Here is a 13,076-nt window from a genome sequence, read left to right as displayed (position 1 = left end):
TTAACCTCTAAATTGGTGGTGGGAATCTTCCCTGAAGATGGAACACCCCAGTGCTCCTCCTGCCCCATTTGTGAATTCTGGGTTCAAAGTACAGTACCAAATGTTTCCCATTGAACATTGTCAATGGAGGAAGGAATCTGTGTCCTTGACACCGTCCCCCTGTTGCTAGCATCTCTCTGTCAGGATTAGGGCTGCGCTGAATGAGGTGCTGTTACAGGCATTTGTAAAAACAGGGATACCTAGAATGTGGCTGCATCCCTGGCCATCTTGACTAATAGCCTTTGCTGGATCTATCCTCCATGAAGTTATCTAGTTCTTTTTTGAATCCAGTTATAATTTTGACCTTCACAACATCCCCTGGCAACAAGTTCCAAAGTTTTACTATGCATTGTGTAAAGACATACTTCCTTATGTTTGTATTAAACCTGCTGCCTATTAATTTAATTGGGTGACCCCTGGTTCTTGTGTTATGTGAAGTGGTAAACAATACTTCCTTATTCACTTAATCCACGCCATTCATGATTGTTTAGACCTCTATGTTATAGACCATCCTTGCAGGGGGGGAAATACCAGAGACATGCACCACAGTAGCATTTAACTTCAAAAAGGGGAACTACACAAAAATGAGGAGACTAGTTAAAAGAAATTAAAAGGGATGGTCACAAGACTGAAATGCCTGCAAACTTCATGGTAACTTTAAAAAAAAAACATAATAGAGGCTCAAACTATATTTATACCCCAAATTTAAAAAAAATAAAGTAAGAGGACCAAAAAATGACACCATGGCTAAAGAACAGAGTAAAAGTAAAAGGCAAACAGATTTTTTTTAAAGAAAATGGAAGTCAAATTTTACTGAGGGAAATTAAAAAAAAGAGCAAAAACTCTTGCAAGTGAAGTGTAAAAGTTTAGTAAGTCAGGCCAAGAAAGAAGTCAAAGATCAACTAGCAAAAGACACTCTAACAGCAAAAAAAAAAAAAGTTTTAAGTACATTAGAAGCAGGAAGCCTCCCAAACAATCATCTGCGCCACTGGACGATCAAGGCGCTAACGGAGCACTCAAGGAAGACGAGGTCATTGTGGAGGAGCTAAATACATTCTTTGTATCAGTCTTCACTGTAGATGATGTGTGGAAGAGTCCCACACATGAGTCATTCTTTTACGTGACAAATCTGAGAAACTGTCCTAGATTGAGGTGTCAGTAGAGGAGGTTTTGGAACAAATAGATAAATTGAACAGTAATAGGTCACCAGGGCCAGATAATATTCACCCAAGAATTCTGAAGGAACTCAAATATGAAATTGCAGAACATTAACTGTGGTATGTAACCACCTAAATCAGCCTCTATACCAAATGACTGGAGGATAGCTAATGTAACACTGATTTTTATAAAAGACTTCAGAGGCAATCCTGGCAATAACAGGCCAGTAAGCCTAACATCAGTATCAGGCAAATGCATTGAAACTATAGTAAAGAACAGAAATAGCGAACACATAGATGAACACAATTTGTTGGTGAAAAGTGAACACGGATTTTGTGAAGGAAAATTGTGCCTCACCTGTCTATAATTCTTTGAGGGTGTCCACAAATGTGGACGAGGGTAATACAGCGGCTTTCAGAAAGCCTTTGACAAGATCCCTCACCAAAGGTGCTTAAGCAAAGCAGGTAAGGAAAGGTCCTTGTAACTGGTTAAGAGAGAGGAAACAAAGGATAGGAATAAATGGTCAGTTTTCACAGTGGAAAGAGGTAAATAGCAGGGTCCCCCAAGTAGCTGTACTGGGACCAGTGCTGTTCAACATGTTCATAAATTATCTGGGAAAAGAGGTAAACAACGAGGTGGCAAAGTGTGCAGACAATATACAATTACTCAAGATAGTTATGTTCAAAGTCAACTGCAAAAAGTTACAAAGGGATCTCTCAAAACTGGGGGACGGGGCAACAAAATGGCAGCTGAAATTCAATGTTGATAAGTTCAAAGTAATGCACGTTGAAAAATATACAAAATGCTGGGATCTAAATAAACTGTTAACACTTAAGAAAAAGATCTTGGAGCCGTGGACAGTTCTCTGAAAACATTTGCTCAGTGTGCAGTGGCAGTCAAAAAGCTAACAGAATGGTAGGAACCAATAGGAAAAGGATAGTTAATAATACAGCAAATATTATAATGCCACTATCTAAATCCATGATACAGCCATACTTTGAATACTGCATACAGTTCTCATCACCCCATCTCAAAAAAGATATATTAGAATTGGAAAAAGTACAGAGAAGGGCAACAAAAATAATTAGGGATATGGAACAGCTTCCATCTGAGAAAAGATTAAAAAGATGGGTTGTTCAGCTTAGAAAAGAGACTACTAAAAGGAGATATGATAGAGGTCTATAAAAGTCCGTGCCTAGAAGAGTCACAGATCCTCTACTTTTGTTGCAATCCCATTTTGTGTGTCGTTTTATTAATTGTATTGTGATAGCACCTAGAGACCCCGATATGGATCAGAAACCCATTGCACTATGTGCAAATACATAGTAAGTGATGGTCCCTGTCTGAAAGTTTACAATCAATCTTAACATCAAAATCTATCTTGGAACATAAGCAAAAAATATTTTTGCTCCAAGCAGCCAGTTTTTATCTGTAATTTGCAACCCAATTAATGAGTTTAGTCATGATTCCTTTTAATCCCTCGGTATTCCCACTTTGTGTGTGTGTGTGCTTTTATCTGTTTTGTTTTTCAGAATGTGTTTTAGATGTTTTATTTCACAAGATAAAAACAACTCCATTTTTTATAAACCTATCAATTTTTTTATTAATAAAATAGGTTCAGAATGAAATCTGACAATTTTTAACGTTTGTCTTTATGTTGGAATTTGAAAACCACACTCTTACTGTTTCTATCTAACAATGTCAAATGTGCAGATCAAACTTGTAATCTTATCATCATACTACACACCAGAAAATAATTTTATATCAATTGTGTGAAAATATGCACAAGCTCATTCCACTGCTATATTTTTTTTCCATAACAGGTTGGTGGTTGGAGCCAGCTGTATCCTTTGTAAAAGTTGTAATGATTTATGATTACGATTGACAGATTTTGTCTTTTCTGTGAAGGCTCAATTGTCTGAATTCCCTGCTCTTGAACTGTTTACCTGCATCAGTGGTTAAATTACATTAATAGCATTTTCAGCAGTATAGTCACAAGAATTCAGATCAGATATGGTGCATTCTGAGGGTCTTGCAAACATTTATCTATGAAGTTTTCTGTAATGTGAACACTAGCTCGCCTTTGTTTTTTCTTTGTACAATAGTAACATTATTGCCATGGCTATTTCATTGATTAGAATAATCCAAGTCTCATTGTGGCAATATCCTTGTTTTGGTTGTTTTTCATCTGAAATCATGTAATCTATATTCCTTTAATTGATTATTCAAAAGATGTGTCCCTTGAGTGTGCTGGTTTTCTCACAGGCATTGGACATAATACCACGGTCATGGTGAGAAGTATCCCACTTCGAGGGTTTGATCAGGTAACCATTGGTACAGCTTAAATCTCTTGAGATATGTGGGGTGTTTTTGTCTTCTGTAGAAATAGCAGCACTCTCCTTCACAAAATATTACCTTGTAGGTGTGTTATAAATATTAACCCTGTTTTACAAAAGGGGATGTATGGAGGGGGAGGTCTAGTGACTTGCCCAAGGCTACAAAGGGAATTGGATCAAAAGTGAGATTTGAAATTTCTTGTTCTTGACTCAGTCTTGTATTCAGACCACAAGACCATACTTCTTTTTTTCTTCTGCTTAATTCAGAAAAGAGGGAAGTGGCCAATTTGATTTGCTCTGGTTGTCCCATGGCTCAAAGCGTCAAAGGCTCTCTCTCCAAAATTAGCTTAAGTTTCCACTCTTGTACTGACTGAACCATTCTTGCTTAAAATTTCCAAGTAATTCTCATTCAGATAACAAGCCTAGAAAATTTCAGCTTGAAGGATGAAGCCTTTGGAAAGTTAATCATCTGAAAACAGAGGCTTAGAATTTAAACCAATAGACAACACTAACTATAGTGGTCATTCCCAGTGTAATTAGTTGCATTTTTTTAAACAGTTGTATATAGTAGATGTGCGTAATCAATGCATGTTAAAGATTATTATGGTTTGTTTTAGAAGTATAAACTTTTTTAAAAGAATGTTTTCCATATTTCTGTAGAAATGGGATGGGGCAGATGATTTTAAAATATAGCTACATCTCTAGAATTTGAAAAAAGGCACAATACTATAAAAGGCATATCTACTATATACAACTGTTTAAAAAAAATAGCCTAAACTGGCTAATATTCTGGGATTTATTCTCATCTTGCTATGTAAATCCATAAGATTTTAGAGTATTTATAGAGTGCCATGAATGTGTGGGCCCTTTACAAAACACTTAGAGAATATCCTTTCCCCGTGAAACTTTGTCTTATGTGGATAGAAACAATACATGGGATAACAGTTTAAATACAAGGAGGAGTGGAGGCAAAACAGGTCTGGAGATAGGTGTAGTCAGATTGTAACTAGTTTGAGCCTGACAGAGACTGATGAGGTAATATTGATATACCAGGTTTCAGAAGAGAAATAACATTGGCATTTGCTTTACTGTATTGCCAACCACAACTTTTAGCTTGAAAATAAAATGTTAAGTATAAGCCAAGAATGAGCATTTCTTCTGTGTGGGTGGCTTTGTGATAATATCCTTGTTTATCAGTAATAAACAACTTGTATGATAAAGTACAACCTGACTCACTACAATCAAGAGCAATGACATCTTTGAATAAACCTGTCAGTGGGACAGTTCACTCCTTGACAACGGTGTGGCGTTGGTTCAAACACATTTATCAAAGGTGTCTCCTGAAAAACCACCGTTTTCTTTTTTAGTAAAGTTTTTCAGGATACCTTAATGATTCACGTTGATTGCAGAGACGCATGATAGGTGTAGTGGCTGCAGGAAGCTCTGTGCTAGTTGGGTTATGTAAAGGTATCCCATTTTCAGACTACCAGAAAAACTGAAATTCTGACAATGTTAAGTTGAATTAGCTGATTCTTTATAATATAATATAATATAATATAATAATATATTCTTTTGATATATATCAAATGACTTGGAAAACAACCAATCTAGCACTCCTTGCTTTACATTTTTAAAAGTGATCTACTCACTTGAATCAGCTCAATGTTCTGGGAGGGAGGCAGGTAAGTATAACTTACTCCCTTTTTATAGATGGAGAAGCTGACATACTGAGGCTAAGTGACTATCACAAGGCTATGCAATAGGTCTGCAGAATAAGGATTGCATCTTGGGACTTACTGGCCATGCTCAGTGCAGTAGATTATGATGGCTGTCTACACAACAGTGAACAGTTTTAAAATCCCAGTCTGACTATTTTGAATAGTTGGTTGTAAATAGGACATTGAGGTATCATACACATTGTGTTGCATAAGAACATAAGATTGGCCCTACTGGGTCAGACCAAGGGTCCATCTAGCTCAGTATCCTGTCTTCTGACAGTGGCCAGTGCCAGGTGCCCCAGAGGGAATGAACAGAGCAGGTAATCATCAAGTGATCCATCCCCTGTTGCTCATTCCCAGCTTCTGGCAAACAGAGGCTAGGGACACCGTTCCTGCCCATCCTGGCTAATAGCCATTGATGGACTTTATCTGAAAGTAAGCAGCAACATAATTCTGTCCACTCACACATCTGTGGTTCTCCAGTTTGAGACATTTGGTTTTTGCTCACTGCTTGCCTAGAGGAGAGTGGTGTATGTAGGATAATGTCAGTCACCTTCTGCAGAAGCAGTGCTGTCTAAAAGCAACTTTGTTAAAGAGAAATAGTAGTCATAGGTGTGCTACAAAACAAAATAGAGGGTACAGATAATAAACAAGACTGGAGTTTGGGAATCATACCCTGTGTATAAAGGACACATACTGGTATGTATACACTCAATGTCAGTAAGGATGATGATGTCTACCACCTAATGGGTAATATACTGAGCCAAAGATGCATCAAAAGATCTGTAGAGGGCAATGAAAAAACATATGTATGTAAACACCAAAAGGCAAAATGGAAATTAAAAGGAATTTTCTAGCATTTTTGTCATCTTATTTGACTTGGTCCTCGATTTAATAGCAAAATGATCATGCATTCCAGCCCTTTCAGTCCCCTTGATGACGATTAAAGCCCCTTGTAGCATGCAGCACATTGGACTTAAAGTATGTAGCAAGGCCCCCAAGCTGATTGTATACAAGGGAATTATACCACAGCATGCCACATCGCTAATTGAGTATGGCATCTTTGACGCAATGCTCTGTTAAAAAAATGAGCTCTTGCCATGGATAAATATAAAGACTTACCTTTGTGATCAGCCCACTGTTTGGGCTGTGGTCAGAATGTGTCTATGAAACAAGTGAGATCTGGCAAAACAGGACAATTAAAAATTAAGGCCAAAGTGTGACCTGTGCTGTAAGACATGACTTGCAATGGATGTAAATATACTGATTCTTAAAATTATAATGAATTTCCATCCTGCCACTGTAGTTTGTCAGGACCTCAGTTTGTCTGTCGTGAGAAATCTCCAGGTTCTGTCAGGTTCACTGGATTTCTCTGGCACAGCATGAGAAATCCCACGGAATGAACATTAGGTTTTCTGTTAGTGCAAAAAAAAAAAATCTTAATTGTATTTTTACACACTGATATTTTACACTCTCTATTTCCTATGCAATTTGAATGAGGCTAGAGGTGATATATTCTAAGGCAAGGCCAGCCAAAACAAAGAAAAAGGTCCTCAGGGGACAGCTGTTTAAATCAAAATTATCAGGTTTTTTTAAGGAAACTACAAGGTTGCATAGGTTTGAAATAACAAAGTGTGGTTGATGTACTCACTAAGTTTTAATGAGCATGAATGAGTTGTGGATTTTTGAGAAGACTTAAAAGTTGCTTGTTTTTAAATAAAACAATGTTTAAGTTTTTTTACTTCACAGCAAATGTCCTACTTAGTAACCAATTACATGGAATCCTGTGGTACAAGATTTTTAAAGAAATGCACCCCAAGTAAAGTTGAAAAGCTGGAGAGTGGCAAACTGCAAGTTACCTGGAAATATGTTGACTCAGGCAAAGAAGAAATGGATGACTTTGACACAGTGATGTGGGCAGTAGGTAAATTAGATCATTTTAAAATAACTGCTTCTTAAAAATGCTTTCCACTCTTGAAATGAAATCCCTCACCCCTGGTGTTGTGTCGTGTCAAACAGCCTGCCCCTCTACAGGTCTTAGCACCTGACCATTGATTCTCTCTCTTCTATACTTGACTTGTTCAGTTACAGTCCAAAAGTTCCTTTTATTCTGATATTCGAGGGGGCTGCTATTTCTGCTACTGCCTCTAAACTCCACTTCCTCCACTGCAGTGCTCAGCATTCAGTTAGGAGAGAGAGAAGCAGCCTTCTCTAAGAACTCCAACATCTCACAGGAAATCTGGTAGCTGGAGGTATTTGTATATCTGAGACTCTCCCAGTGAAGAGCTCAACTGTTTGTCCTCCACTCACCTAAACTTGAGGTGTGAGAGCCAACTCCTGAATCAGTAATAGGTACAGAAATGCATGGTAGCCTCCAAGCCGTTAAACTAGTCACCAAAAACTTATAATCAAGAATGAAATGAAACAGGTTTTCCACTTCAGTTACATCAAATGTTATAGACAATACCAAGCATATTCGTGTAGCGTCCAAAGTGTTGAGTAATGTATAATATAAGGCATCCAGACATGGACTGGAAAACACTTTTTCTGCCTCACCTCCCGCAACTCTGCCATCACTACCATTGTCAATTTGTTTTCACTTGCTGTGGTCGCTTATTTAGATTGTACTCTTTTTGGAGTACGGGACCTATTGTCTTAGATTTTTGTAAAGCTCCATGCATATCTATGGCAGGATATATCAGCTGAGGCGGGAAGAAATCTGGCTAACATTGCATTTAACAGACCAGAAAAGATTTAAACTTGTTGCCCAAGAAATCTGTCTGCCACTGGAAAAAAATCAGTTTGACCATGATTTCATTATTATTCTGATTATAATACTTCTATGATACTCTTTCCTCTCTTGATATTGCATTATAATGGTTGGGTAAACATAACCCCCATTTTACACATGGTGAAAAATGAGAACCAAAGAGATTGTGATTTGCCTAAGCTTACCAAGTGGGTCAGTGACAGGAGTCATTGATAGGAACTGGATGTCCTGACTTACAGCACTCAGTGGTCTGTCCAATAAACCACAGATGCCATCCTAGTTGTCTTTTCTTCTGAGTTAAACTAACTTTTTTGTATCCCTATGACACAGAGAGAAGGATGTAGGTTATAAATCCTGATCAATTTTTGCTTTGTTGCGCTACTGTTGTGTGTCTCCATCTGAGAGTAATGGGGTTCTTTAAGGTCCGTTAAAAACTATTTTAATAACTAATTCCCCTCTCCCATAACTGATAAAAGGCACAAGTATTTGTGAAGACCAGAAAGCTCATGCTGTTTTAGAATTGCAACGAGCCTGAAATCTTTAGAAAAATGTTCAAGAACTGACATCATTTCATTTTTCACACCTGCATGTTTCCCAAACATCTTATCTGATTTGCGTCAGACTTTCCAGTAAAATTCTATCCTGGTGTATAGTCACACCTGTGAATTTCTGGTGGATTGAATTACTTTTGGCAAAGTTGGAAGTGGGAGTTGTTTAAAATTGAGCTGATAAAAGAAACCTGGCTTTAACCTTAACCATAATCTATAAAGTTGACTAATACACTGCTGCAGGTCAGTTGAAATGTAAATGCAATTCACTGCTTTGATTCAAAGTAAAACTAAGTATTAGAAAGCAATGTTAGAATAACTAAATTTGTTTTATATTCTGGAAACTAACTGAAGTACTTTTTCCCCCTCAGTGTTCACTTTTGCACTCCACCCTTTCAGAATTAAACACATTAACAGTTAAAGCTGGTTAATGGATGTGCAGTCGGGGTATGATTCATTGTATTTTCTCTGTATCAACACACCCACACCAGGTGTCTCAGATAATAGACTGGGAAACTTAGTAGTGTTGAGGATTTCCTGTCTGCAGATGTGCCAATTACGATGCTGATTGAAAAAAGTCAGCTTGTAGAGTTACTTAGAAATTAGCCTCTACAGTTAACTAGTTGTGGTCTGAATCATAGAAAACATTTCATTGTTGAATGTTTACATACACAGAGTGGCACAACCATCCTAGAATTTTATTCATTACATTAAGTAATAGAAAATATATTCTTTTATAGTGTTAACATTGGGAGAGGAACCTCTCTTGGTAAATAAACTGGCTACCTATTTATTAAGGAAAATTTGATAGCACTGTTCATGAAGTTTATCCTCTTTGCTAAAAATGTATAATTTGCAAATGTATAGAACAGGATTTCCACTGTCCTAGATATTCATTTGCCACTCCTGCTAGAGCTGTTTTTTTGAAATTGTTCAACTTTTCCACTTGTATGGTTCAAGTCACCAAAATGTGGTCTATATTATGCCCCAAACAGTTTTAAATCTGGTTGAGCTGAACCAGGTTTTTAAACCAGTTAGAATATTTGGGAAAATTGTCCTAGTGTAGACAGCAGGTCCTGTAGAACTCCTAGAATTGTATGCAGTGTGGTGTCTGTCCCAGGATATTAGAGAGGCAAGGTGGGTGAGGTAATACCTTTTTATCTTTGTTTTATTGGACAAACTTCTGTTGGGTGACCGAGACAAGCTTTCTTTCAGGTCTCTGTGTGGCTCAAAATCTTCTCTCTCTCACCCAACAGAAGTTGGTCCAATAAAAGATAGTACCTCACCCACCTGGTCTCACTTCCACAATGTCATTTAAAGGCTTCAACGCAAAATCTTTGCCTGCAGGCCTCAAATGGGACTACATTACATTGCTGAATTGATCCATTAAGGACTTTCAATGAAATGGAAGATTAATCTTCTACCTGTGTTGGCAATTATATAGAGCTCATCATCATAGTATCTGAACATCCATCAAAAGACTGTTGTTTCAGAAGAATTCCCATGAGCTCAGAAGACAATGGATCTCTACTGAAAAGACAGTTTTTTGAAATCTGCTATGGTATTATGCAAATAACTTTTTCATGTTGTTATATATCACCTTTTCTTCCTGAAAGACTTCAAAGCACTTGCACCATATGGGCCTGATTCATCACTGCTTTGTGCCTTAGATAGTAATTTACAGTTGTACCACCTGAGTGTAAAATGCTGCCAAATCAAAAGGTAAATGATTTACATCTACTATATACATGCATAAATGAAGATCCAAGGTGAAAAGCTCTGGAGAATTGGATCCTACATGTTGAGATCACTTCACCAGCCACTGAAATGCTGTAACCTGTGGGATGAATTCAGCAGCTCTTTAGCAGCACACAGCAACATTTCATAACCATTTATAACAGGAAGTGAAGAATAATGTATCTATTTGAAATTGCAAGGGGAATTTAAGAAGGCAGAACATATTGCTCAAACTGGAATAACACCCCAACTTCTGTGAAAAATGTTATGAAATCGAGGATAACACCCCAACTTCTGTGAAAAATGTTATGAAATATTTCATTACTGCAAATCTTGGTGGGAGCTAATAATCATGTGGGTCAGCTACACCAGATGTGTTTATAAAAGATAAAAACACTTTCTTCCAAATTTATGGTTCCTGTTTAGGAAGCTGGACTGTAGAGTGGTTGGGCCTCAGTTCAGACTGGTAAAGAGATAATATTTTTGTATGCCTCCCTCTCCCTTTTCAAAAATAAACCACCATATGTTGTTAAAGCTTGATATAAAAAAACTCTCAACGTAGACATCTTTATACTATTCAGAATTGTGAATTAAACATTCAACAGAAGAAAGGAACTCTTGAGTTAAAGAGCTGCTAGTCCAGCTTTAACTCACTGTTGTATTGGCCTTATGACAGTTGATGTATTATCATGCTACAGCACCTAGGTGCAACAGGGTAAGTTAAGGACCCTGGCAATTATTTATTTGCCTCTGTTAGTCAGAGCTTTAACAATATTTGAACATATATTTTTGTGGATTAATAGTTGTATGTCAAATTCTGCCTTCCTAAATTCCCCCTGTAACTTCTGTTGGAGATACTAATATTCACTTCCTGTTCTGAAATATTTTTTGTTCCTGTATGCTGCTGAAGAGCTTCCGTGTTCCACCCCAGAGATGGCTGTAGCATGAGATACCTCCTGCTAATAGGTGAGGTCAACAGAAGAGTCCAGCATGTGTGTATGTAGATCACTGAGTCTCTGGCACTTGGCTAGACCTGTGAGTTTATGTGGAAGGCGCTCAGATAATAGGGTGATATGTGCCAGTATAAAACCCTGCGATGGGCAAGATAGGCTCAGAGTGGAAGAGAGAAGACCAGAGAAAGAAGAACCAAACAGCTTTAGTTTTAAAGATGCAGGGGGAGATTGTATTGAGTCCTCTTGGCCATTCAAATTAATGTTGTGATGCCAACATGTTAAGAAACAGCTCTCTTGAAATGTCTGCATTAATCAATGACACATGTGGCATTCAATGTACATTACTCCCCAACCCTACCAACAATCACCACAAAATATATCCTTCCCCTTTCACAGCATCTTATGGAGATTCCTCCATGAGGCTCCATTGTCTTGGGGCTGCTCCTTGCACCCACAGTGATGGTGGGTGATTTTTCCAGCCTCTAGCTACGAGCTAGTTGGTCAGGTCAAGAGTGGTTCCTTTCTGGTAGAGGGCTGGGTGGTTGGTTGGGGAAATGGATTTCTGAAGTGCATAGTCTGTTTGTGACCTCTCTTAATTGAGGGACTTGGGGAACCTCTAGTGGGAGGGTAGGTTACTCCTGCCTGGTGGTGGTCTAGCGGAGTGGGCTTTCCTTGGCTAGTAGTGTTGCAGGGTAGAGGAAACAGGGCTCCATATTCTTTCCCAGTACTAGCTCTTCAAACTCCGTCATGGAGCCACTGGCAAAGCGAGGGCCAGTGCCTGCAAGACACTTAACTCACTGTAACAACATCTTTGCCCCATCTCCTCCCTTTTGATCTTTACTGTAGGAGCCATTGAGGGAGGAGGAGCTATGCTGTGCAATCTCTGTGCACCCACTGAAGTGATGGTTGGGTGAGATTCTCTTTCATGCACTCAAAGGCCTGTTTTCTCACCAGGGGGCTTGCATAAATCCACCTAGTTCATTAGCAACTTTGGTGAAATGTTAGGACAAGGTTTTATCTATCTCCTTTGAATCTGTTGGAAAGTGCTATGGAGTGGCTCCTGCCAACACACAAATGAAAGTGTATGCCTTGAGTTCCAATCCATCGATAAAGACAAACTGACTTTATGGAATACCCCAAAATTATTTTCATAGCCAAGCAGGGTGGTGTTCTGGTAAACTGCTGATGCAAAATGAGAAGCATAGACAGAACCAGCACCAAGAGCAGTGGGAGATTTACAGGTTAGCCACACACAAGAGAGCATTGGCTCCCAGATGGATGCAGTGGAGCAAGCATTTTCGAGTCACTGCTTGCTGTTATGTTTGCACTTACCCCGCACTGGGATATGGGCACCATGTCTTTGAAATAAAATCACCTTTACTGTAAAAATAATGTATGCCTTAAGCTCTTTGTAAAACTGAAAAGGTATCCAATTGTCCTTGTTATATATGCTCTTCAAGCATTATGCCTTATGACTCTGGGCACCAGGTAATCTCTTTCCTAGTGTGTATGACTGAAGAAAGATCATTGGCTTTTCTTATTAAGAAAGGACTAAGTGTGCCTGAATTGTTTTTATAGCAGCTTTCTTCAAACCTTACAACCACATCAGTTTGGATTAACCAAGAAAACAAATTTTGCTTTGGAGCTTTCCTTTGATACTTCCCATATGTGGAAGTAATGCCCTGATCTCCTCTGGGTATAACCCTGCCAAGCCCCTGTGCAAAAGGGATGATCTTGAGAATCCTCTTCAGGGACTAGGCTAGCCATTGGATTCTTAACCTTTGAACTATTTAGTGGGAAATAATGGATCTCTGTTA

General features: G+C 38.4%; 1 protein-coding gene across 4 annotated transcripts in view; it reads left to right on the top strand.

Annotated features, from left to right (window-relative positions):
• Positions 1–13,076, top strand: part of TXNRD2 (thioredoxin reductase 2) — a 51,771-nt gene that overhangs the window by 16,473 nt on the left and 22,222 nt on the right. For all 4 annotated transcript variants that reach the window (XM_073313203.2, XM_073313201.2, XM_073313202.2 and 1 more), the window contains 3 exons: positions 3,021–3,040; positions 3,430–3,521; positions 7,001–7,175. In XM_073313203.2, the coding sequence (XP_073169304.1) occupies positions 3,021–3,040; positions 3,430–3,521; positions 7,001–7,175 (287 nt within the window). The remainder of the gene's footprint in view (positions 1–3,020; positions 3,041–3,429; positions 3,522–7,000; positions 7,176–13,076) is intronic.

The sequence above is a fragment of the Lepidochelys kempii genome, chromosome 15 (genome assembly GCF_965140285.1).
Source record: "Lepidochelys kempii isolate rLepKem1 chromosome 15, rLepKem1.hap1, whole genome shotgun sequence".
Taxonomy (NCBI): Eukaryota; Metazoa; Chordata; order Testudines; family Cheloniidae; genus Lepidochelys; species Lepidochelys kempii.
The sequence above is the reverse complement of the archived record's forward strand: the minus strand, read 5'-3'. Positions and strand labels throughout refer to the sequence as shown.